We start from the raw sequence: 24,991 nt of genomic DNA, 5'->3' as shown, positions 1-24,991 counted from the left end.
ACTTGGGTCCCCCATCTGTCCAGCTGCTGTTTAAAAACATGCAAGAATTTAACATCCTTGAGACCTCTACATTGTTATCAAGTGCAGTCAAAATCGGCTAAAAGAGGCTCAACAAGGGTGGGAGCGCACTGCTGACACACCGGCAGGCAGGCGGGCAGAAAAACTGCACAGCCTTATTCATCTGGGTAGCAGCAGGTCCTCGGCTCAAATTCTCCAAAGCACATAAACTTCTCAGTCCTCCTTTTGTCTACTTGAAAAAATAGAGGGAGGGAGGGAAGAAGAAACAGACCCAAGTGATCCTTTGCAGGTCAGTCTAAACCCTCCTCAAGCTTTTGTCCAGGTGTGCATGTCTGGTCCTGCCCTCTCCAGTTTTGGGCAAAGAGCTGGTTTTGAGCTGAGGCTGCAGAAGCAGGGGATAGAAAGTTCATTTTCCACCTATCAGTATAAGAATGAACCCTGGCGTCATGCTGGAAGGTTTGCCTTGCACTCATGTCAAATTCCCCAGTACAGCAAGGCCAGGGCTGACAGATCGACAGCCCAATTGATGGCACCATCATTTCCAGTTCACCAACCTTGCAACCTCAAAAAGCACAAAGCCCCCTTGCCCTAGACATGTCCGGGCCGAGGGAACACCTCCTGCGTGCAGAGCTGGCCGAGTTCCCCACAGTGGTGTTTGGAAGTGGTTTTGAACCCCACGTGGCATCTGAGCTCTCAGCACCTTCAGATGTGGTCACAGTTCTCATTGCTCCATTCTGTTTAAAGTGCTTTTAGTTTGCACAGATATCAGGCTGGCACTCCCAGTGACAAGCCAGGTGTTCATAGGCAAAGCAGACCATGGCTTATTCTGCTCAGTCTCTTTTCATTTAGAAAAAAATAGTCATCCATTGAAGTGGCAAAACCCACACCATGTGATTTACAGTCACAATTATATATCACAATCACTCAGAGATAACTGAGGGGATATTTGCTCAATAGCAGCTTCCTATAAATTTGGAATAATGAAGGGCTGGTGTATCCTGGAAAAAGAAATAGAGGGATAAAGCAGGTTTTATAAGCTATGCCACTGAGCTGAGTGAAGAGACATCCATAATTTTTCCATATGGAGTCAGCTCATGTCCACTTAAGCTCATTAGCTTGAACCTGGAGCTGATCCTAAGCTGGCCGGGTTTGAAGCGAGCTGGGACGCTGCTGTACCACACTCTCCAGCAATTCCAGCTCTGTTCTCTATGTACAGTGTGGCACCATGTAAAGCTGCGATGCTTCCAGATCCAAGGTGGCATGAAAAAACGCAGCCAACTCAGGGCAGCATGGCACAAGAGTCCATAACCACTGCTAGATCTAGGCGAGCCTGCTCAGCCCACGGTGTATCAGGAAAGCAGAAAGCCCATGGTTAAACAAAAGCTTTCTCCAGCTATTACATTAGAGGGAACTAAAAAAAAAAAAAGTTACATTCTCCATCACTGTTAGTTAGCATCTGTGAGGGTTTGTCAATGACTCAGTGCTCATGCTGTAAGATAACCTCACTAGCACTGCCCTGAGGAAAGTCATTTCCTTCATTGAAATACATGCTAAAAACAGACCTTAAGAACATGTGGTCTTCCTCAGGGTAATAATTAGAAACAGCCCATAAAGATGCTTAATGTTAAACACTGAAATGAGTAGGTTTTAAGCATATTGTCACCAGCTGGCACCTCTACTCCCATGTTTGTGACTACCTTTGTGTTCTCCTTCAGGGAAGGTCTCAAGGAAAACCTCTGCAATTTAGAATACTTTCCCTGGGGTGATTCAGCAGTTTGCCATGGAATTTCCCCTCCTCTGCTCTCCAGGGACTGGTGGAAAGGGAATGCAAGAGAGATGAGTGTGGTAAATCCTGCTGCTGCATTTCAGCTTTAGCTGAATCTAAAAGGCCCTGCGCAGTTTTCCAAATAGCACCGTTTCTTCTGGAGCTCCCCGTTGCTACAATGCACCTTCCCTGCTTCATTTGTATTCCACATGCCAAGACAGCATTCTTCAAAGGGGGAGCTTCGCTGAGAAAAGAAAGAGATCCTGCAGCCCTGGAGCTGAGGTCACCTGTGGGATCGCAAGGCAGGATGCCCTGCTCAGCCTCACGGGAGGGCTGTGCCGGCTGCGCATCAGCTGCACGATTTCTTGTGCTGGGCTCTGGAAATAATCTTTGCTAGAACCTCAGCAGTGTCAGTCCAGCAGGCTGGAGAGGGCTGTGAGGGGTCCACATACAGACAAATCCAGCAGCCTCAATATCTGCACAGCTGAGGCAAAGGGAGCTATAAAAAAACCCAACTGTTGCACACTATGGGCTCATTAACAGCTGGAGAGAAGATGAACAGCATCTTGAAAAGGCCCTCAATAAGGAAGTGGGTTTCACCCATAGCCTCCCTTTCCTCCAGATGCATTGGCTTCTGAGCAGAGTAGATTGCAGCACTGTGAAGGTGCAGCAATGGGATGAAGAGAGATTTGCAAATGTCCCAGCATCTCTTTGCTAAGGAGCAAGGACAGGGCAGCATCCCTTTGGCAGAAGACAGTCATGGATCTTCACACCTGGGCTCTGCCATGAAACACGGCCAAGACGGAGACCTTGGGGCTCACGCAAACCTGAGCGGAGCTGGCTCAGCTAGCAAGGGAGCAGCTAATTTAACGAGGGCATTCCTTATTTTAAAACCATGGGAATAAAACAGGCAGATTGGGGTAAAACTCCTGAGTTCTTACCCGGGTGACTGCAAGTAACTTTTCCTCAGTCTTCAAAATAATCCACACGAGACACTGTGCACCAAGGGAAAGGCTGGGCTGCAGGGTCTGCCTGGGTCTCAGACATGTCTCGCTGCCACTGTGTACAGAAACAAGAGCTCAGCCAGAGGCCTTTCCCGCTGGTCCACAGCCCGTCGCCCGCCTGGCACCCCCTGCTTGGCACCACAGCCTCATGCTAAGCAGACGGGGTGCCCTGCAAGCACCCAGCAGTGTTTGCAGCATCACGGCAGCCACAACGTGGTGGATGATCTTTATCATGCCCTTTAGCCAGCTATTCTTTTGTGCCGTTTCTTTTCCTTCTTCTATATTTGCTGCCCAAATTACACTTTTTGCTCACCATTTCCCTCTCCCCTTCCCTCAGTCCTGCTGCTGAATTCCTTCTCGGGCTTGGGCAGAGTCACCCAAACACACTTCCATGGATGCACAATTTTACAAGTGTTGCATATTCTCTCTGGAATAAAAAGCAGCGATATAACAGGACAACTGCATCTACACAGAAGCTTTCATTAAGGTTGTAACTGTATTCAGAGAGGAAAATCCAAATTGTTAAGTCTGGCATCTCTGCTCTTCTCATTTCCACTTTCTGCACTACTTTCTGACCCTACTACAGTCACAGGCTGCTCTTGCTCTCTTGCTTTTTTTTTCTCAAAGGAATTCAGTATTTGTATAACACATTTTTTCCTATCTTTGAGCTTTTCATTATATATTTACATTACATAATTATTCATCTCCAATTTCATTTAAATTTTCAATATTTCATCAATCCATTACTCTTATCTAAACCCAAAGTTTTACCATTTTAAACCCATAAAAGTAGCAGTAGAAGGGATGCATCCTGGCCACACGTCTCCCACGTGTCTGAGGACAGCATGCACCAGCACGTACCCACCACCCTGCCTCCCTCCTTTGGGAACTGGTGAGGGGGAAGAGCCCACCTGATGAACTGTTTATGAGCTAATCAAGAGTTTCTAGGTGTAATTAATACAAGGAACAGAGAAGCTCTAGGCTTGGATGGAAGCAATCAGATAACCCAAAAGGGCTGAAAACTATTAGGACATAAGTAGATTGGAGCTGTCAAGTAGGAAAGTAACCATCAACATGGAGAATCAAACACCTCATCTATCATCGTCATACAAAAAGAAATCACAAGAAAGCTTCAGGCTTTGATGACAACCACAGGCTCTGAATTCACATTGGGCCAAAAGGTCCCAGATGTGTCGCTCTTCAGATCATGGGGAAAGCCACATCCGTTTTCCCGAACTTGGGCAGGAATTTAATGATCTGCTATATGTTTTTCCTGTGATCTGAACACTAATGCAGAAAATATGGAAACAACTGGGCAAACGACAAGCCAGATAAAGCAGCAAGAGAACAAAGGAGATGACAAGAGAAGTCCACAGAGCATAATGCTGACATAAAGGCAAGAGAAAATTATTCTGGAGTAATCAGAGTATTATGGACCTTGCTAAAAAAGGCTTAATGCGAGAAAAGAAATTCTTCAGCAAAGCAGGACACTGCGCATGTCCAACAGGAATCCAGCAGAGAAATACCTGCCTGCCTCAGGTAAGCCCCTTAGCCCAATACTAAGGATTTAGAAAGAGGCAGTGTTGCAATGAAGAAAAGGCTCTGATTCTGAGAGCACAGAAGGTAAAACAGGCAGTGGGCAAGTCTAAACGCAGCAAGAGTCCTGAGCATCACTGCGTTAGCAGGAAGCAGAGATTGTGCTCAGTACTGAAGAATAGAGACAGAGAAAAAATGTAGAGAAAAAGAAGTCCTTCAAACATACCTTTTGTACATTTTAAGGCCCCATTCATAAACTAAAAGACATTGGCTGAAGCTGAAATTGTTACTGTCAGTAAGGGTGGAAAGGTGAGAAGACAAAGAGGCCTGACAGCAGCGGGCGTAGGTGACGAGCAGTCCTGCTTCCTTGAAGAAATCACTTCTGTGCTCCAGGCTGGGGAGAAACGTCATTTCCAGCTGACTCAGATGCTGTTTTAGTGCAGTCTCGTCTGTGTTACTAGAGGAACCAAAGGGGGGGATCTGAGCCGTCATGTACTGTATTAGTTTTTCCTCCAGATCTTTCCTCCAGAAGTTTGGACTCCAGGTGGAAACAGACTCCGTCTCTTGGCCGCTGCCAAGCCACTCCGCTTCCTTCTGCTTCTCCCACTTCAGCGATTCCCCCACCGACTGCAACGGCTCCAGGAACATCCTACCACTTCCACTGAGCGCTTCTCCCACCACAGTCCACATTCGTTCAGCCAGTAACGTATAAAGTGATTCAGCCTTTCCCGCACCATCGTTTCCAGAATGCTCCAGACCATAAATATGATCACAAGCCTCAAAAAATTTTCCTTGCTCAATGAATCCGCAGATGGTTTCCTCTGCAATAGAGAGAGTAACAACACAGCTTGATGTTTGTTCACTCCTCTATAGGACTCATCACTTCAATATCCAAGTACTGAAGTATGTAATTTACATGTATCCCAAAAATCTTCAGGATCTACTCAAGATGGCCTCACTTCAGGTCTAGCACTAGCACCTCTCAGTTTCCTCAGGGCAAGCACTTTCTTTCCTCTTTCTTTCTTTCATCCTTTCTCCTCCAGGCTAACTAAGCCCGCAGACTAGTCTTCTGCAGCTTTCTGTCATCATCCCAGTAGATCTCCTCTTGTGGGCAATGCAGGTTCATTAATGACAATCTTTCCTTAAGGAAAGTATCTTTTTTTCCAGAAGAAAAGCATTAGAGAAAGGACATCTTCTGAAAGAGCCAACAGCTGAAAGTAGAAGGAATCCTCTGTCTTCTCTACAGAAACCTTGGCAGGACCAAAGTGCTGCAAACTCCCTTGTAAGGTCCCTCTCTCCTGTTCACAGTCTGGCATGGCTATGCAGAGGGTCTCACTCCTGCCAGCGAGCTCTCATCGTAGACCGAGGCTGCTCAGTGCAGCCCAGGGCCCTCTCTTTGCCAGGGCTTTTTAACTAGGCCAAACGACTACATGTACTATTTCGCCCAAAGGTGAAAATCAGAAGGTGGGCTACCGGTCTGCAGTGTCTCAGCAAAAGGGATTCACGTAACTCCCCATGACTTCCACGTCTGCAAGAAGCTGTGGTGACTGAGCCATTGCCCTAATCACCAGACACCCTGTCAAGGCAGTTATGAAATCTTTAAAGTTCAGAAGCTGGAAGGAGGAGCTTTTCACTGCTGCTTGCTTCCGAAGTATCTTACCCATCACACCCAGCCCACCACTAAGAGTTAAAAGGAATTTCACAACAGCTGCACAGAGCTGCGTTTTTTTACCTGTGCATTTTACAGATTACAAAATTGAGCAACAAAGGGTTACCAAGATTTGCCCAAAGGTATCTGGAGCAGAGCCCAGAGGAAAAATCAAATTTGATAAGAACCCAGGGAAAGTTAAGCAAGGACAGAAGCAGTGGGACTCTGAAATCAATTCAGGATACAGCTTTGGGTGTAGGGTGAAGAATGAAAGAGTATGAGTTTCCATTATCTTTCGCCGGTATCCTAACTTCCCTCTATGAAAACATCTCGTCTGTGTAGTAAGAATTAAATCAAACAGGACTGGAGGGAGGAACATGACACAAAATGGAGAAAGGTTCATGCAAGGATCTTCAGCAAAGCAACGGGCAAGCTGCTCAGGAGGGGTCTAGCAAGCTGCACTCATCTTGCCTCAATACATGCAACATATAGGAAATGTTTACTTGGTACAATTAGCCCATATACAGCCTACCTCCCCTTCCCCATCTGTGGAAGAACAGCACAACCACACATGACAGGGTGTCAGTCACACGTACCTCGTCTTTCTCACAAGACACATCAGGAGACTTTGCAGGGATAAAAATAAGAACAGCAAAGAGAAATACTTGTGAGGCAAAAGGGAAATAAAATATAGAAGTTTCCAGAGGAGCAAGTGTAGAGTTCAGAAAGGACAAGAACTCAGGTGAAGGATGGGGAGGAGGAAAGTGTAAAGCACCTACTCCAGAAGCTAACGAAAACAAGAGCTCGCAGGGCTGGGAGAGGGTGAGAAGGTCCAGGACTGGACACAGAGATAACTTCAAGGTTACCTGCGGGCATCTCTCCCTCTGCTTTCTTCCTGCTGGTTGCCATCTTCAGCAAATTCCCAGCCACATCCTCACTGCCAGCCTTCTCCTCTGCTGCCTCCTTCCCACTAGCCACGGCCTTTAGCAATTTGCCTGCCATGGTCTTCAGTTTCCCTCTCCTCTTCGCTTCCTGCTTCTTCCTCTCCTCGTGCGCGGCCTTGGGCAGCATCCTTGTGTTTTCCCCGGCCATTTTCTCCCACTTGCTGCCTCTTTCCGCGAAGGCTCCCCAGGTCTTCCTCATGATCCCAGCAGATCCAGATGCTTTCTGTCCAACTGCGAATACTATTAGAAAAAAACATTAGAAACACTTCTATGCAAGGTGATCTTAGCGGCCATCTCCCAGAGAAGACATTTCTCCCCAGATTTATTTTTTTCCCGTGAGGCTGCAGGCTTCAGCTGCCTTCAAAGAAGTCTAACCTGGTTCCTGCCCATGCTGAGTGAGGACATTTTTATACCCTGCCAGCCTGCTTATGTAATCTCTCTCTCTTCTAGGAAAATAATGTCAAAAACCTCATACACAATCTAACCACAAGCACTGGGGGAAAGCCAGCGGGGTTTTTGGCACTTTCTAAATGACTAAAACATCCCTACATGCTGCCAGTTAATTTGATGACAATCCTATCAGTTTAAGGGAGTTGATTATTAATAGTTTCTATGAAGCACACATCACTTTCCACCCACCCCATGTGCCCCAGCTGCACCTGAGTTCTTCTTGGGCAAGGAGATCACGCCTGGCTTTGGAGCCAAATTTTTCCCCACCTCCTGGCAAGCCCAGTGTTAGCCAACAGGGAAGTAAAGCCCCGGAGAATGGGTGTTGGTTTTCCTGTTTTAGCAGCGCCATTCAGAGGAGATAAAAGTGATCTCAGCCTTCTGGATTGTGCAATTTTCCAGCAACTATATACGTTATTATATATTATTTTATTCTTACATACACACACACATATATAAATGGCATAACATTCCAGCAATCCACCATAAATGTATGCATGTGTGTCCATATGTGGATGCGCATATATAGGTCTATTCACCAGCCAGCGTCTGCAGTGAAGAGAAAGGAGATGCACGCCCACTTAGTGCAAGGGCCATATTGGCGAGTCCGGGGCTGCTACAGGTTCTGGCCATAAATCTCAGAACAACACCGAAAGCATCCTTTAACTCCAGGAGCTCAGGTTTAAAATAGATTTTTAAAAAGTCCCTGCACTGCTGTGAGAAAGACATTACACTTGGAGATAAGCTGAAATGCTGTCCTTACCATGCCCTCTTTGCTAGATAGTTACAAACTGGGTTTTATTTCTCCATTCCATTATTATAAAAATGAAATCAAGAACCTGAGGATTTTTATCAGGTGAGGACAGAGTCTTGTATTAGCTATTACAAGCTGTGTTGATTCAAAACCATACACTATTCAAGAATGATTTTGGGGAGTATGAATTTAAGGGGTTATTTTTCCATACAGCATCTAAATTATTCCAAATATGTGCATTCATCTTTCTGGGTTTAACGCCTGCAGTTTCTTCCAAGATTTTCTACATTTTCGTGACAGTAAAATTCCACTAGTTTCCTACTTGGAAACAAAGTAAATGTTATGTTGTTCTGGCTCTTTTACTCAGTGCTTAATTCCACCAGCATGTAATCACGGAGCTGTTTGATCAATTAGGAATGATAGGGAGGAGGAAATAAATACATTTATTGAAGGACAAACAGAAATTACAGCAGTGGTCATACATTTGAGCTGTGGCCAGTAGGAAATACCGAGGTTGCAAAATACAGTGTTTTCCTAGGTTGTGAAAAAAGTTGAAAATTGAGAGGTTTTATATACATTCCATTTTGACCTTAATTTTTAATTGGCTAAAGTTAAAATGTTTCCTTTGGAATATTATAGCTGCACTATCCATGAATACAAGACGGAGTGAGAGGGTTAGTAGTGAAGAGACACATTCCAGGCGTGCTGAAATGCTTCAGAAATATTTTCCCATGAAAATTCCAACACAATGTGTTTATGTTTCACTTCATCAGCATTCTTCCAAACAAGCCCAGCTCTAACAAAAATCGTTTCCCCAGACTTCTCTGTGGAAGGAAACTGGATGTCAAAGTGCCAGTCCTGCAGGCAAGATTCTCTGCAGTATACAGATTTTGAACACAGTACAATTGCAGATCGTGCCCTAAACTGGGGCAACATGATGTATGGGAATTGCTGTATTTTCCCAGAAAGCTTCTTTCAAGGGAATACAATATGAGCCTGTGGAAAGCGAGGAGTGACTGAGCAGAGATGGATAGACTTCCTGAGGCTAGGACCATCTCTTGCTCCATGGTCCACTCAATCCATTCAATCAAAGCCATGGCAGACGCTTCCTAAGATGAGAGTGCCCTCAGGGCACACCCCATCTGAGCACCACAGCACCAACAACCCAGATCTCATCTGTTTTACCTTTAATTGGTTCACAAACGAGCGACAATGTGTGTGTATGGGCAAAGCAGGCAGTTGCCTGGGGGAGCAGGCAGCTATGAGCACCCTACGAAGGGACAGCAAGTTGGGGATGGCCTTCCTCACTGTGGGCGCTGAGCCCATCAGCAGCATGAGGTGATGCCCCATCCATCCCTCCTGCTGCAGCGGGAGCAGCAATCCATCATCACCCGCTCTGCATACCTCTGCCCACAACTGCTTTCCAAAGGCAAGAGTTGAAGGATGGTGTCACTGAGGGGGAATGCACTGTACCAGGAGAGGACATGCCACAAAGGAGCTGCCAGAAGGCCACCAGCAGCCTGCTTTTCTGGGTCTATGTGCCTTAACAGCACATGCAGGGTGGACAGGTCTCTCCCTTCTGTCTCTAATGCTATTTTACTGCTCAGGCTAAAGTTCTGCAGCTAAAACATGGGAATGATTTGAATCTCTAGGAACATCTTCTACCGCAGTGCTTCCATGAATGGTTTTATGCCTAGACAAGCAAAATCCCCAGGGAAGCTACACCTTTACAGCAGAGGAGATGCAAAGTGTCAAATCAAACTAGAACAAAGGTTTTTCACAAAGTGTTAACAAAATGCAAAAGGATTGTTTGCTGTCCAAAACCATCATTTTGGGCATTTGGGGAATCGGGGCACTGCTACATTTTACCTGCCCCTTCCATGGGCTCCTGAGCTGCCCACCCCAGGGGAGTCCTTCCAAGCAGAAAGAAGGGCAATAGGAAACCACAAGGACACAGCACCGTAACAAGCACAGTTCTGCTTCTGAACAACCTCCTTTGTCAGGTGTACCAAATGACATCCTTCTTCCTGAAAAGCCACTTCTTGGAAGCCTGCCCCCACCCGCTCCTTCTTCCTGGTGTTTCAATGCCTCTATTTATCCCCCGTGTGACGTTCTCCAGGGCGGTCATTCTCCTTCCTGCCCTGACCCTTGCTATGCTCACTGCAAAAGAGGAGCAATTTATCTTCTGGGGACATTCCCAGCGTTCAGGAGTTTCCCCCGTTGCCTGGAGCTCCTGGAAAAGCCCACAGCCTCCCCACATCACTGAGACACTGTCTTTCTACCTCAGAAAACCTGTAACTCCTTTGTCTCTGGGATCTTTCACTAAACAAACAAATATCTCGGGTAAATTTTTATATTGTTTCTCTGTTGACTTAACTCTTTATCTTGCTGCTTCCCATTTCTTTTGCCTATATAGATAAAATCTCTTCATAATAAGTGGATTGTGTGCCCGACTTGAACAATAGCTGTTTGGTCTGGATGCTAATCGGATGAAGTCAGACTATTAGCACTTCAAACGAAATGACTTTGCAAGAGTCCAATTCCGTTAACATTCCGATTCCAGCAACGCAGTGATGCCCCTGCTTGCTTTGCAGGGACTCCACGTGAACACAGTCAGGCATATACAATGGAAACTTTGTGCTCAGTAGCATCTGTTATAGGAAAGATACTTGAGTCCTAACAGGCGGGCTGGATCTGCAGTATCTGGAGAGAAAGATCTGGGGTTTTTTTCACCTCCTTCTTTGTTTCCAGAACATGCTGGTACTCTCCACCACTTTGAACCAAAGGCATGAAAGATGGCAGAAAGGAATATTAATTATGATGATAAAACATGCCGAGTACGACGCAGAAACATGGTGGTTCCCTAGGCTATAAATCCATGCAAAAGCACTCTGTGAAGCTATGCTGTAGTCTGATAACGTATTCTTCCACCCACACACAGCATCTTTGATTTCATCAGCAATCAAAGAACAGCCAGTCTGCATTACAAGCAAGGTAGGTTTTTGGGAGAGAGAGAAAACGAACGAACGAACAAACCAACCAACCAAAAATACCTTCCCCTCCAGTCTGACATTGCAGCTGGCATTGCCATAATGGTCATATGCAAGAAGTGACTTTGTTAATTGTGCAAAATTAGCTGTTTATAATTCTGTGGAAAGCATATATTTATTCTTATTTCCTAAGGATAACCCCATTTCCTAAAGAAATGAGACAATGCAGCCACAGGTTGCGGGCATCCCTCTGTTCATCTGATCCCCTGCCCTAATGCACTTGAGTGGGTTTTAAGTCAGTTTTAACCAATTTTAAAGCTCATTTTAACCAAACTGACAGAGAGTGGCTGGCACAAAATAGTACATCCTTACACACTTCATGAAAATACAGGACTGAGGAGAGAGGATAGACCTTCACTGCTCCTGCTGAGGAACAAAACACGGGACGAACTCAGCCTTTATTAGACATCAGAGACTCCACCCGGCAGCTCAATCTGAAGGTAAACAGACATGGTTTCCTTGCCTCTGTTGCTCACCAAATCCCGTTTACTCTCCAGCTAACCTGTGCGTGTGCAAGAGTAGCTAAAGCAGCACAAATATTTAATACAAGCAACCTTTCCCATAGCAACAGCTGAAACGAAGCTGCTTCCCTATGGTGCCTCCTCGCCACAGGCTGCATCCCTTCGCCTCGCCTCCCCAAGATCCGTCGTACCCCAAACAGGCCCAAGAGCTGCGAGTTTGGAGCTAATCTGGAGCTGCCGCTGCTGCTCAATGGCCACGGGAGGAGCAAAAGGGAAAGAAGGAAGTTTCTTCCTTTCTCTTACTGGGTGCGTTCGCTTGAGTAGCTCTTCTCCGCTCAGCCACTGCTTTTCATCCTGTTTTGCAGAAGTTAATCTTCTATCCTGCTCAGGATTTGTCTGAAACTGGAGGAATTCAGTTTATGAGGAGGCGACAGACAGATGGATTGACAGACAGACTGCATGCTCCCAGCTGTTTCAGAAACCACACTAAAGTCCTGATAATAAGTTCCCCAAAGAACTGAACGCTGCCCCTTCCCCTGCCCTGAATACTGAAACAAAACACATTTGAACTTGATGTACAATTTGCTCTGCCTCGGTTTTCCTCCTGATTGTGAGGACCCCATTCCAAACTGACCTCAATTTTCCCTTAATTAGTAACCTACTTTGCTGTTCCTTTGGAACATTTTTAGCTAATTCCTGGGGATTTTGCCTAATTCTGGGGGTTTTTCCAGAATGAAACAAGCATTTCTTCAAGCAAGATGTTTCCCCTGTTGACAACAACAACAACAATAGTAGTAATAAATAAATAAGTCACACAACCCCCAAAATTTTAAAGATGAACTGTAGAAAGCCAAGCAATAGGGATGTTTGAAGTAGCCCTAAAAGTCCCTGCATTAAGAATATCCTATCCACATAGTAAGAGAAGAATAAAGCAATACTTCCTGAAGTAGCAGCTTAGTCTTCAGTAAAGAAACTGGGACCAAGCTGGGAATTCCGACTCCCCAGTTTTGCCCCACGGGCCTCCAGCAAGGACTGAGGATACTGTAGTAATTGCAACTTCCTTCTGTTTTCCTTCAGCATCAGTGGAGGAGAAAGAAAAAATTATCCACCAGACAGAGCACGCAGCACGCAATAAGACTGGTTAAAAAAAGTTTCTCCAGACCACAAAAATAGGTGGTTAGGTTCAACCAAACACTGGGATAATAAAATATTTCAAAGTAAACTTGTTGATTTTCACGTATTTAATAGACCTGAGGCCCTAGGAGCTAGGTTACATTTAGCTGCGGGGAGGCACAGAAGTAGCCGACAGCGGGAGGAGCAGGAGGTGGTTTCTGTGCCCCCCCAGCTCTGTCGGGAGGCCAGCGGCTGGTTTGGCATTACCGGTGTGGAGGGACGGGGGCTGCAGCCCTCAGCGTGGCACGGGCACCTGCAGGGGACACGGGGAGAGGAGGGGGGCCCGCAGACCCTGGTCGGAGAGGGGATGGAGCCCGTCACCTCCATCCCCTCGCCCCATGCATCCCAGTTTGATAAAAGCCCCCCGCTGCTTGCTACAGCATGGGCTGGGCAGGACATAAAGTTTCTGTAAAGGTTTGAGGGCTATTTTCCAATTTCTCCACAGACAATAAGTTATCAGGGAAAGCAGCTGGCATGGAAAGCATCAGGGCCACAAAATGAGGAAGGCTGACAAGTTCTGTGTTTGCCCAGGGCCTCCAGAGTCCTGCACAAGCAGCAGGTGAAGAAGAGACACTGTCTGACCATGTTCTCCTACCATATATACCTGCTATATAAACAACATAGACAATATATATCCCATGCCAAACTGCAAAGTATACTGTGCCAAGGAGGGGTTTGAAGGACAGGCGACCTGGCCTCTCTGCCTCAAAAGGGATCAGGAAAACACGAAGGAAAAATATCCCAGAAGTACTTTTTCACACCTTCTCTCCTATTACTCAGGGTCCACCCTCATTACTTCAGCGCCCAAGTCCTGAAGAGCAGCTGAGGGAAGTGTTTCTGCCCCAGAACCCACTGCCGTGCCAGGCGGTGTCACCACCAGTCTGGTCACATCCCTAGAAGAGCAGCCACCCAGCAGCTTAGTTTCTAATCCTAAGAGCTATCTGAAGAGTTATCGGAGGAAGGCTCCAGGGTCAGGTCTGCCAGAGGAAAACTACAACTTAAATGCTGCTTGCTATCCTTGGGACGGAAGGAGGTTTTTTAAAAAATAAATTATGGATATTGTTTGCTAGTGTGGTAAAGAATGCATTACCTCAACCACCACCATGTCTCTTTTCAAGATGATCTATTTATCCAGAGAGGTTTTTTTTGAAAGCTTGTGTTATAAATATTCCATCTCCGTTTGGACAGACAAGCCTAAAATTATTTTATTCGAGTCTTTTCATTTGGCTTAGATTGACAGGATTCCTCTGTACATTTTTTCATAGATTCCTTCCAGTAGGAAAAACTTTAGGTACAGCTTCGCAGGAAACTTCCTACACACATCTGTACCCACTGCCCTACACGGAGCAGCATATGCAGAGATCACAGAATCACAGAATGCTTTGGGATGGAAGGGACCTTCAAAGGCCATCTAGCCCAACCCCCCTGCAGTGAGCAGGGACATCTTCAACTAGAGCAGGTTGCTCAGAGCCCCATCCAGCCTGGCCTTGAATGTTTCCAGGGATGGGGCATCTACCACCTCTCTGGGCAACTTGTTCCAGTGGTTCACCACCCTCATTGTAAAAAATGTCTTCCTTATATCTAGTCTAAATCTACTCTCTTTTAGGTTAAAACCATTACCCCTTGTCCTATCGCAACAGGCCCTGCTAAAAAGTCTGTCCTCATCTTTCTTATAAGCCCCCTTTAAGTACTGGAATGCCGCAATAAGGTCTCCCCACAGCCTTCTCTTCTCCAGGCTGAACAACCCCATAGGAGAGGTGCTCCAGCCCTCTGATCATCTTTGTGTCCCTCCTCTGGACCTGCTCCAACAGGTCCATGTCTTTCCTGTGCTGAGGTCCCCAGAGCTGGACACAGTACTCCAGGTGGGGATTTGGGACTGAAAATCCACATTACATCATTTGCAGGTTTTTCCTGCTGCCACAAGAGGCCAGTGACTGTGTCATTTCCAGTCTCCTGTGTTTCACCCTCACCGTACTGACATGGCTCCACAGGCATATCTGCCAGACACCATCTGGAGGCTAAAAATCATAACTACAGATTCTACAGATTGGCTTCCAGAACATCCCGAGACCGCTCAGATAGGAGCTGGGCATATTCAAATATTGACGCAAGATCAAAGCTCAACCATTTCTCCATTCAACATTCACAGCAGGTATCTCTGGCTACAAACTAAGGCAGGAACGCCCTGTGCACCTGCACTGCCAAAGGAGTTGTTATATGGGATGGGGTATATTAACAACACAACTCAGGGCCCTTATCCTCATTACTGAACACTCTGACACTGCAGACAGGTTATTTAGGAGAGGAGGTGAGAGAAAAGAGATCAGCTTTCATATAGACACCTAAATAAATCACATTTTCAGAAACGCTCAGCAGTTAGCACGTCCCGTTGTCACTTCTGGACAGGCTGAGTAAGAACTCCAGTCCCACCCCACAGTGAGTGGGGAGCTGGTTTAGCTACTAGCCCTGGTAAAGCTCAGGATATCCAAGAAGATGCCATGTCACTGTAAAAAGCTCAATTTTAAAAGATTTTTGCAATCTCTAAACACTGGAGCTAGCTAGCTACAGTACGGGGTTTGCTACAGCAAGAGGAACCCAAAAGGGTCCTAGGAGAGAGCTAAGCATCCTCTGAAACTGTTTCAGAAAAATACCCTGGGGAGGAACTCTGCATGAGCACAGAGAAGCATTAAATTTTCATGAGCATGAATTCAGGCTGAATAAAGCAGGCCTCCCAAATACAGGGTGATAAAACATTGACACTGCACCACTGTGTTTTCTTCCAAAGCTAGAAAAGCATTTAGAGGAGATGCGGCACTAGAAAATTCAGCACTGCTACATGATGTGGAAGCTCCCTGAGAGTCTTCAGCATTTTCTGACCCCTTCCTCTCTTACAGGAATGAAAGAAATACCAACAAAGCAAGAAGTGGGCAAAACTTGGCAGGGGGGGCATCAGATAAAGGCGAGGTAAAGGAAAGGGAAGAGTACTTGTAATGCATTCATCTGCTGCCAGTATCAGGATGTATCTCACCTTTCTGTTGCTTCCCACTTCCCAGCAAAGCGGAGGGAGCTCTATATAAAGATTCAGAGACACTAACCCAGCTCCCGAGAGCTGCACAGCACCGACTGCCAGCACACTGGCAGTGTTCCTCTGCCGCCTTCATCGCAACCACTCTGCCGGCGTTAATCGCTCACAGCAAGTTCTTCCCTGCAAAGGAGGAAGATGTGGTCCTTGAGGAACCAAAATTAGCTAATTTGTAAGGTTGTTTCTAAATTATCAAGCAAATTAAAAAAGGAGCCACTATTTTTTCCCATCCTGAACAAGCATGTTACCTGTCCTGTTATGACCTTAGACCTCCAGCACATCTTATTTACTGGCCATCAAGAGCCAAGACACTTGAAACTCAATTAATAAAGGAGCATTAAGACCACATTCCAACAAAGGATTTAAGTGACTATTTCCTTTAGTTTCAAAGAGAATAGTCAGCCTCTTAGCTGTACACATCTGTTTAGTGAGCAGGAAATAGTGGTGTGGAGTGGTGTTTGCATGCTCCATGGCTACATGACAACAAATGCCTTGGAGTCAATAACGTCTGAAAATCGCACAAACTGCAAACCAATTTAATATAGCTGATCTTGACACAGCACAGAATCGTTGGATTTTAAGGCAGCTGCCTTGGAGCTTGTTTGTTTGAATGAATGGATTTTAATGGTATTTTCTGGTATTTTAATGGGGAGCTTCCAAGCCCAATAATGGTTACCTGTTCACTGAGGTCTCCTTGACTGTTATCACACTTTTCACAGTTAAATATACCTTAGGTGGGCAAAATGGGTAAAATGGCAGCAAAATATAAGCTTTCATGCTCAAAACCTGTTTTACATCAGGGAAAAGAAGACTGCACTGATTTTGTCGATGAGGATAAGAAGATGAACTGGGCATTCCCTAGCCCTGGTTCCTACTAACCTTACCCTGGGTAACCATTTACACAAAGAGAAAGCCAAAAAGCTGTAAAATATTTTCTGAATCAAAATGGTTGTGGATCCCACTTTGTACAAGTGGGACCTGAGTCCTTCATGTCTGCAATTGCCTTTCCCTACCCTTTGCATGTATAAATACAACTGAGAAAAAGCATATTAACATTTTCTTTCCTCTTGCTTCCCAGTCTCGGGGGGCCATCACACACAGATAAATCAGAAACTCCAAGCTGGACTGTAGTCTTACATAAAATATATAACACAACAGATCTGCCGTGGTACAACTAGTTCCAAGAAGAAGCAGATGTACCTTGTGATATTAATTTATTCTAACATTTTTTGAAGGGAAGAGATCGGGAGAGATATTGATATGTATGGCAGGTACTGACTGATATTTAAAACCTTTGGCATTACCATATGGGCCTGGAAATAACTGCCAGTGCTATTAGTTGCTGTCATTGATGACAGCATGTAAATGACTATCTAATCTGCATACACAATTAAATAATTAGATGCCATATGTAAGAGCGGTTATTTATAGGTGCAGAGTCAGAGAAAAAAATTAAGCCCTATCTTCATAACGTATCACCTCATGAATCAGATCCTCTTGAACATAGGTACAGATCTTCATACTGAGTGCCCCATCTTAGGTTAAAAAAAAAAAAAATTAAAAAATCACAATAAATATTTCATATTATTGATTTTCCCCTGTGATGGACTGAATCAGTAATGCCTGCATCTATCCTGCTGGCAGGAAGCTATAGCCACCATCCACAAAATGCCTGTCAACTTTCAGAGCTCATTATGAACAAAACAAGCCAGGAAAAAACCCCGTCCTGCTGAAGGCCCGTCCACCGCGTTCAATGAAGGCTTGATCTATTCTTACGAATAGCTGACCCAGATTCTCTGCCTGAATGAGAGCATTTCCCAGCATCAAGGCTGTTCAGAGAGTCAGAAATTCATGTATCGCTTATCATGAGAGAGGGGTAAAAAAAAGAAAGAGGATATAATCTTAAGGGAAAGTGATGGCATCCGTTAGTCATAAAAGAGCTTTATCCGTATCCGCACAAAGCCCCCCCCCCGACATGCTTCTGCTCTCATTTCAGAGTCTGGAAAGGACTGCAGCCCTCGTTTCAGCACAGGCAGCAGGCCAGGCAGCCACGGCTCCATGGAGAGGCTAAGATGTGCCAAAGCCGTGGAGGACACGACCGCACAGCGGGGTGGCCAGCTTGCCGTTCCAGAGCCACCCGCAGCTTTCCGGCAGCTCGGAGGCAGCTCCTGCCCCTGGGCTGCCGGCAGCGAGGCTGTGCCGGATCAAGGACTGCTGGTTCGCATCATGCCAAGAGGAAATAAGCCAGCGAGGTCTGCTGAGCCCTACACTGCCAGGTCGTGATGGGATCTGGCTGCACACACGGTGCACATCCATCACCCCTGGGAAGCTAGAGGGGCCTTGACAAGGCAATGCCATGTCCTACCAATGAACCACAATGGACACTTCTCCATCTGCCAGTTCTTCAAGAGATGGGAAGCGCATCCTGTGGCACTCGATAACATAATGATGGTGGTACGTGGCTCAGAGGGACAGAAAGGCTGGTCAGCCCTCGAGTAAGGACTGCTGAGACCTTTGCTTCCTCTGCTACTGATCTGTTTTGTCTACAATCACATTCCTCATCTCCCTGAGATCCTAGTGGGCTCCTCCATCAGCCAGGCCCAGTGTCCTTTCATATTAACCAATGATAATTACCAGACCGGTGTTCAGGGGACCCTGAGGGTGTCCATCACTGTGAGGGATGCCAGCTTGATGCCAGCCCTTGATGGCTGCTGTCACTGCTGTCACTGACACTGAGCTGCCCACAGGGAGGAGGTCCAGGTCCAGGCCAGCACCCAAGCAGCATGTCCCCAGGTGGGATGAGAAGGAGCTGGCAGGCAGGGGCTAGTGCAAGACACTCTCAGGCCCACCAAGTTACAGCTCCCACCCCAGGGCTATGCTGTAGTGCTGGCCGCAGGGACAAGGACAGGAGCACAGACCAAGTCCCTCGGGTGGGTAGGAACTGGGCAGTCAAGGGAGGTTTCCTTCGATACCAAAATGTTTTGATCTGCCTCACAGATGGAGACAAAAGGCTAAATTCACATACATAAATTCAGGTCCTCTGATCACAGAGATATTCTGACCTTTCTCCAGACATGAACATCCCAGACTCAGCCTACAGAAGAGGCCTTCTGCTCATGTGGACCCTCACTGACTGCACCACACAGGCACAACCCACACGTCCAGCCCAGGCAGAAGGCAAGCGACTGCTGTGGGCCATGCTGCCAGCGAGCATCCCCCCTTCCTCTCTTCCCTGAAACCTCCAGAGGGGCCACCGAGAGGAGAATAGAAGATCTAATTAACCACCTCTCAATTCAGATCTGGTTCAGCAAATGCAAATACTGCATCAGGCAATTGGGTTTTCCTCACCAACTTATTTTTTGCATGTGGGCAACATGCAAACTAGGTCAGTATTATTCCTACTGAAACACCCGGTATGGGTGTTATTTTTAGAAAACCATGTGATTGTCTGACTTTTATTTATGAGAGCACAGTAAATCTACTGTATATTTTCCTGTCTGTCTTGTTTGGGGTGGTTTGTTTTTTTAGTTCTTTGGGTGGATTACTGAGATCTCAGGCCTCTTCTTAAAAGGCAAAGTCAGACTCAATCAGGAGACCTTGCAGGTCGCATGCCTTGGCAGTCAACGAAACAAAGCACATGCAGTGGTGAGCAAACCAAACCAGACAAGAGCAGGGAGAGGCTTTGAAAAGGGAAGACAGTGATGCAGGTAACAAGGGACAAGGATATGAAGCAGAAAAAGTGCCAGGGGGTTATGGGAGGTGGGGAATCAGGCAGAGTTTGAAGGATGATAGAAAACACTGCACTTTTAGATCTTCAAACTCCTGCAAGGGTAGACCCAAGATCTCAGCAGCCAGACAAAAGTCAGCAGGAGAGCCAAGGTCAGCAACAGAAAACTTGTCCAGAGGTTCAAGTTTATTTTCTGAGACCTCTACTTACCTCCTTGGCACAAACAAATCAACTCAAGGCAACAAAATCCTGTACCAGCTTTTCATTCAGCAAGTTAGTGGTCACAACCCCATTCAAGATCCATCAGACAACCAAGCCAGGGTGGATCCCCTCAAGGGGGAGAGGGCCCCTATGGCTGGGACCTAACAGGGACCCTCTGTGTCCAGGTCTCTACCTGCCTGGTTTTCATCCAGCCTGTCTGGGGAATCCAGAGTCTTTGCTCAGAGTGTGAGTTAACAGGCGACTCAAGTTCTGGGGATGTGAATCCTTTTACTAACCTTGCATGGCCAGTGTGAAGAACTCTACATCTCTGCTGATAATCCAGTCTGCTTTTATAACCAGAAAAAAGGTACAGGCATAGGCAGTGCCCTTCCTCTCAAGCGAATGTAGACATCTAAAACAGGCCAGTCAAGCAGCATACCAGCACTGCCTAATTCTCTCCATCAACAATAAAAGGAATGCAGAATGAGTAGCTCAGACGTCAATGTATGTATTTCAGAGCAGATGAACCATAGGCTAAACTTCCAGAAATTAACCATCACAAAAAGTGTCACAAACTCGTCCCCAGGCCCACAGGTCTTCTGAGTTCCCGCTCACATGACAAAATTCAGATGTATACGGTCTGCGAGGGCAGAGTCAGTTGTATGGCTGATGAGTCCCATGCCTTTATGGGCTGCCTATCTGGCAATGGCCCCAGCAGAATTGCTTGTTGAGGCAAGTCATCTTGGCAAGAGGGGAGCCCTGCATGGGAATCCTGCTTGCCCACCTCCCCAGGACACCACCACTAGCCAGGGCTTCTGCACGGCTGGGAGACACTGCTGGTTCTTGGCTTCAAAACTGTGCAAGCAACAGCGGATTTTGCTGCTGAGAGTATGAAACATGGGGACAGGCTGCTCCTGCCACATGGGAAAGGGAAGGAGTTGAGCTGGCTGGGAGAGCCCGGTGCTTGCTGACACCCTTTCTGCATCTGCCCAGGAACCAGGGCCCTTTTGGGGTCCCAATTGCCTCTTGGCAATCCACCAACACACTGCATACACTCAAATTCAGAAAAGCTGTTTTTATCTGTCCCTTCTAACTGATCTCAAGCCCTGAAGCTCCCACCTGAGCTAATTGCTGGTACTATCCAGGTGACTCCCCCTAAAAAGAAACAAGAACGTCGAAAGAAACAACACAGGCAGAGACAAAGACGACTGGACCAGATCCAACTCAACTTCCAACTACAAATAACATTTCTTTCTCCAGCAAAGACTACGCTGCCAGAGCATTAGGTATGCACTGTAGATAAAGCTACGTGCTCCACGCAGGGCAGGCAACTGTAGATTTTCCTGCAAACAGAAACAGCACAAATGAATGGGGGAAAAGGCAGGCATCTGCCCAGGCCATCTTACAGCTTGGGAACTCATCTCTGTGTTTCAGGGGTGGTGACTGAGAATCACATGCAGGGATGCTCAGGGTTGTTTTAAGAACATGGGACATGTCCTGCAAACTTGCGGGAATGGCCTGGGTGACACAGGCTGGCTGGAGGATTAGCCAGGCATCGCTGTGCCATCGTCTAACACTGCTATGCCACACGATTCTAACATTACTCCCAGGAAAACCAGTCGTTTTGGATAAAAGTCATGAAGATGGTTTCTTATACCCCAAACTTTCAATTTTTTTTTTCCATTCCTCGTGTAAGACTTGCCCATGAGTCACTTCTGCTACCTATCACCTGCAACACATCGTATGTGATATTGCACTGAATTTTCTGTAACTATACTTTTTTGGGATCAATTAATACAAAAATAAAATGTACTTTATCAGTCACTGACACATGCGTTCTGTATCTTGTTAAAACCAGCTAACTAATACTGCCTTGAAAAAGAACTGAAGGCAGCAATTATTCACTGCACTCATTAGTAGCAAAAACTGCTTTCCAGCCATTTCAGTTACCCTCCTGAAATTACGCAGTTAGTTGTTGGTGCCAGATTCTCATTTACCTCAAGAGCCTTTTGTAACAACAACAAATAGCTTCTTCTTCATTTATCAGGCTTCCCATAAGAGGAAGAACTCATGTTACAAAGGAAGGGCCACATAATCGTGCCTTACTACCTCAAGGTACACGGGACTTTCACGAGTCCCTTAGAAATTTCAGTATACACAACACCTAGGAGAGTTACGAGCAGCCCAAGGAAAACAGTCTGATCTCGGTAACAGAAGTACTAATGAGCGCGGGACAATAGGCACAGGCGGGCAGGCAGACAAAAAGCAGAAGGAGAAGTGTAATGGGAGCCAGGTTATCAGCTGTCCCCTAACAAGAGAGCTGGTCCAGGTCTGCTCCGTCACCCACCAGCACCACGCGCTGCCTCACTGAAGTTCGTGGAGCCACCCCAGAAGCTGAAGCTGTTGCAGAGGTGAAAAAGGCAAGTCCCCTGTTTCTGCTAGTCAGAAAGCACGAGTCCTCTCCTCTGAGCTGAAGCGATGTTGCCCTCACTGCTACGATTCCTCACTGGCAACGTGCGTGCGTCATTCCAGTGCAGAGCAGATTCAGGGTCACATCAGACCAGCACACGCAAGACAGTCCTGAATTCCCTCATTCTTTAAACATCCTTTCTTTGTGGTTTTTTTTACAAGCATGAAGTGAAGACTTTGTGTCTTTTTCAAGGAGGGTAATGTTTTATTTAAGATGGCCTGCTAGCACCATGAATTTTACATGACAGAAGCGCCATCCCACAACAACCCTAAACCTCTCCTCGCTAGTCAGCAGGGCTCTGATCCTTCAGCCGGGAGATGTGGCACCAGGAGCCCTGGCACGAGGGCTGAGTCATGGCGTTCACAAGCACACCCCTTGCCCCTGCCCACCACCACTCAAACACAGCCTGCCCTGAAGCATCGCCTCAGAGACCTTCCCGGGAGACAGATCTGCCGCATCAGCTCCCCCTCCCAACGCTTCCCACAGGGATCCCCCCCACGCAGGCTGTTTGGAGATACACAGATGTGAGCAGAGGGTGGGCAGGTCTAGCGGAGCATCCGATCTGCTGCAAGGCCACTGGAGGTCGCAGATAAGGAAACACAGGCAAGGACACTGCTAAGGCCATAGATATATAAGCAAAACAAGACAGGCAGCAGATCAGACGTACCTTCCCACGATTTTGGGTCTAGTGCAGGACTCTGTTGATGTCTGTGGAGCTATGCCTGGTAATAAGTGTTCAGAAAGGCCAGCTTTTACAGTAAGCCAACCATATTCAACTCTCAATTAGCCATGGAAGATTAGCTGGGTTGGGGATTAACCGGACACTTCCTCCCCACAGCACCCACGGCTACACCACCACACCACCGCACACCTAACGCAGGGCACACAAGCCTCTGGGCCGTGCCCCACGTGGACCCCAGCAGGTTAAAGCTGTCCCCGCTCAGCACAGAAACCGGCAGGCTTGTTACAAGCCATTCACAGGTAGAAGACCTGAATGTGTTCTTATCCCCTAACTAACATATAGCCTGTACTAGCTAGGATCTGGTCTTATCTAGGTTACCCCATCCCACATTGTCTTTGATGGCTGAAAGCTGACAATATCTAAGTGAACCAGACAATGCTAAAACAAGAACACGCTGCGTAGCCTGCAAAAGTGTCCCAAGCGTTAGGCAGCTGGTGTGCTGACACCGTTGCCTATGTGCTGAGTAATGATGTCTCACTCTTTTTTCGTGCTCCCTTACCCATCTCTTTCCATCTGTTGTTCCTTGTCTTCCACTTGGATTGTATGCTGTTCAAAGCAGGGCTTTCTGTTAGCACCTATGAGATAATCTGTGACAGGGTGTCACAAAATCGGTCTGATCAATTGACAGGAGTAGTGAATTGGAGTCGACATTGTACAGGGATGTGTGTATGAATGGGTTAAGCATGGTGTGTCTGGACGGAAAAAGTGACTCAGAAGTGTTACTAGCATTATTCTTTCTCATATCCATAAACCTAAGGAAGAAATGTCTAGAAAAAGACAGAAAGGCAAAGAGACAGCAGGCTGGCAGGCAAGCATCTCTCAAACACAAATGCACTAAATTACGCGTACACAGATCAGATGCTGAGAAGAGCTGAGCATTTGCAACTCCTACACACATTCTCATTTCTTTTACAGCTATTAACTTTGCATGCTTCTCCATTTTGTTTTTGCTTCATCTTTCACATACCTAGAACAAGGCTTGGATCTTATCTTTGTGTATCCCAGTGACTTACTGGCATATCATGCGCACGCACAGCTACACCCACAGGTCAAGGCATCTCTTTTGCTGCCTTCTGTACGTGATGATAGCGCAAGTACCCTGCTCACCAGGACAACAGTCACAGCCTGTCAAACTGATAAGAAGTTGGTCGGCTGGGTTCAAGCTCTGAGAGACAGCAAGACCGAAGCGATAAATGTAATACAGAGCAGTGAACTGCAAATGGCATTTGGTTTTCCCCTTAGGGAGTTGGAATGAGAATGAACATGAGAGCAGCAAAGAAAGAAGAGGGTCCAAAGAGAAGAGGCTTGCTGTTTTACTTTTAAAGCTCCACAGTTGATGAGAAATGGGAAAGATTCAAGTAAGACACAGGACTGGAGCTCAGATGTGGGGCTTATCTCAGCCTTCCCATGCAAAGGAAGCAGGTGTGAGCCCACATAGTCCCAAATTTCCAAAAGTGACCAAAGTTACTGTCATGCCAACGGGCTCAGAGGTTGTCCCTGCTGGGCACCAAAGTAAGGGGCAACTAAAAGAAATAGGCATTACATTCCAGGCATTCTCTGTTGCTAGAATTGCCTCTCGCTAACAGCAGTCAGGACTGCTAAAGGACTGTACCACCTCATACCACCACCCAAGGTGTCTCCTGGCTGGACCTGAACCCACTGCAGGAGGAGGAAGCTTCCCACAAAACAGCCCCACCAAACAGCGCTGAGCTGAATCCAGATTCAGGGCATGCCATTCAAGAAAACTATTTTGCCAAACGGGCATTTGGTAGATACAGAGGTCAAGTTGTAAATCCAGTCTTTAAATTGTAAATCCAATCATCTGGACATGAGCCAATAATGTGCTCTTGCAGCCCAGAAGGCCAACTGTATCCTGGGCTGCATCAAAAGAAGCGTGGCCAGCAGGTCCAGGGAGGTGATTCTCCCCCTCTACTCCACTCTGGTGAGACCCCACCTGGAGTACTGTGTC

The 24,991-nt window shown here is 46.6% G+C and overlaps 1 protein-coding gene across 1 annotated transcript in view; it reads right to left on the bottom strand.

Annotated features, from left to right (window-relative positions):
- The window catches only part of LOC309593129 (tumor necrosis factor alpha-induced protein 2-like), a 40,359-nt gene extending 16,281 nt beyond the window's left edge, over window positions 1–24,078 (bottom strand). The window contains exons 1-4 of the mRNA XM_082317286.1: window positions 23,990–24,078; window positions 6,838–7,155; window positions 4,550–5,144; window positions 2,725–2,842 (exon numbers count right to left, since the gene is read on the bottom strand). Of these exons, the coding sequence (XP_082173412.1) occupies window positions 2,725–2,842; window positions 4,550–5,144; window positions 6,838–7,114 (990 nt within the window). The 5' untranslated portion in view covers window positions 7,115–7,155; window positions 23,990–24,078. The remainder of the gene's footprint in view (window positions 1–2,724; window positions 2,843–4,549; window positions 5,145–6,837; window positions 7,156–23,989) is intronic.
- Between the last annotated feature and the right edge of the window lie 913 nt (window positions 24,079–24,991).

This window comes from Platalea leucorodia, assembly GCF_965183815.1.
Source record: "Platalea leucorodia genome assembly, chromosome: 7".
NCBI lineage: Eukaryota > Metazoa > Chordata > Aves > Pelecaniformes > Threskiornithidae > Platalea > Platalea leucorodia.
The sequence above is the reverse complement of the archived record's forward strand: the minus strand, read 5'-3'. Positions and strand labels throughout refer to the sequence as shown.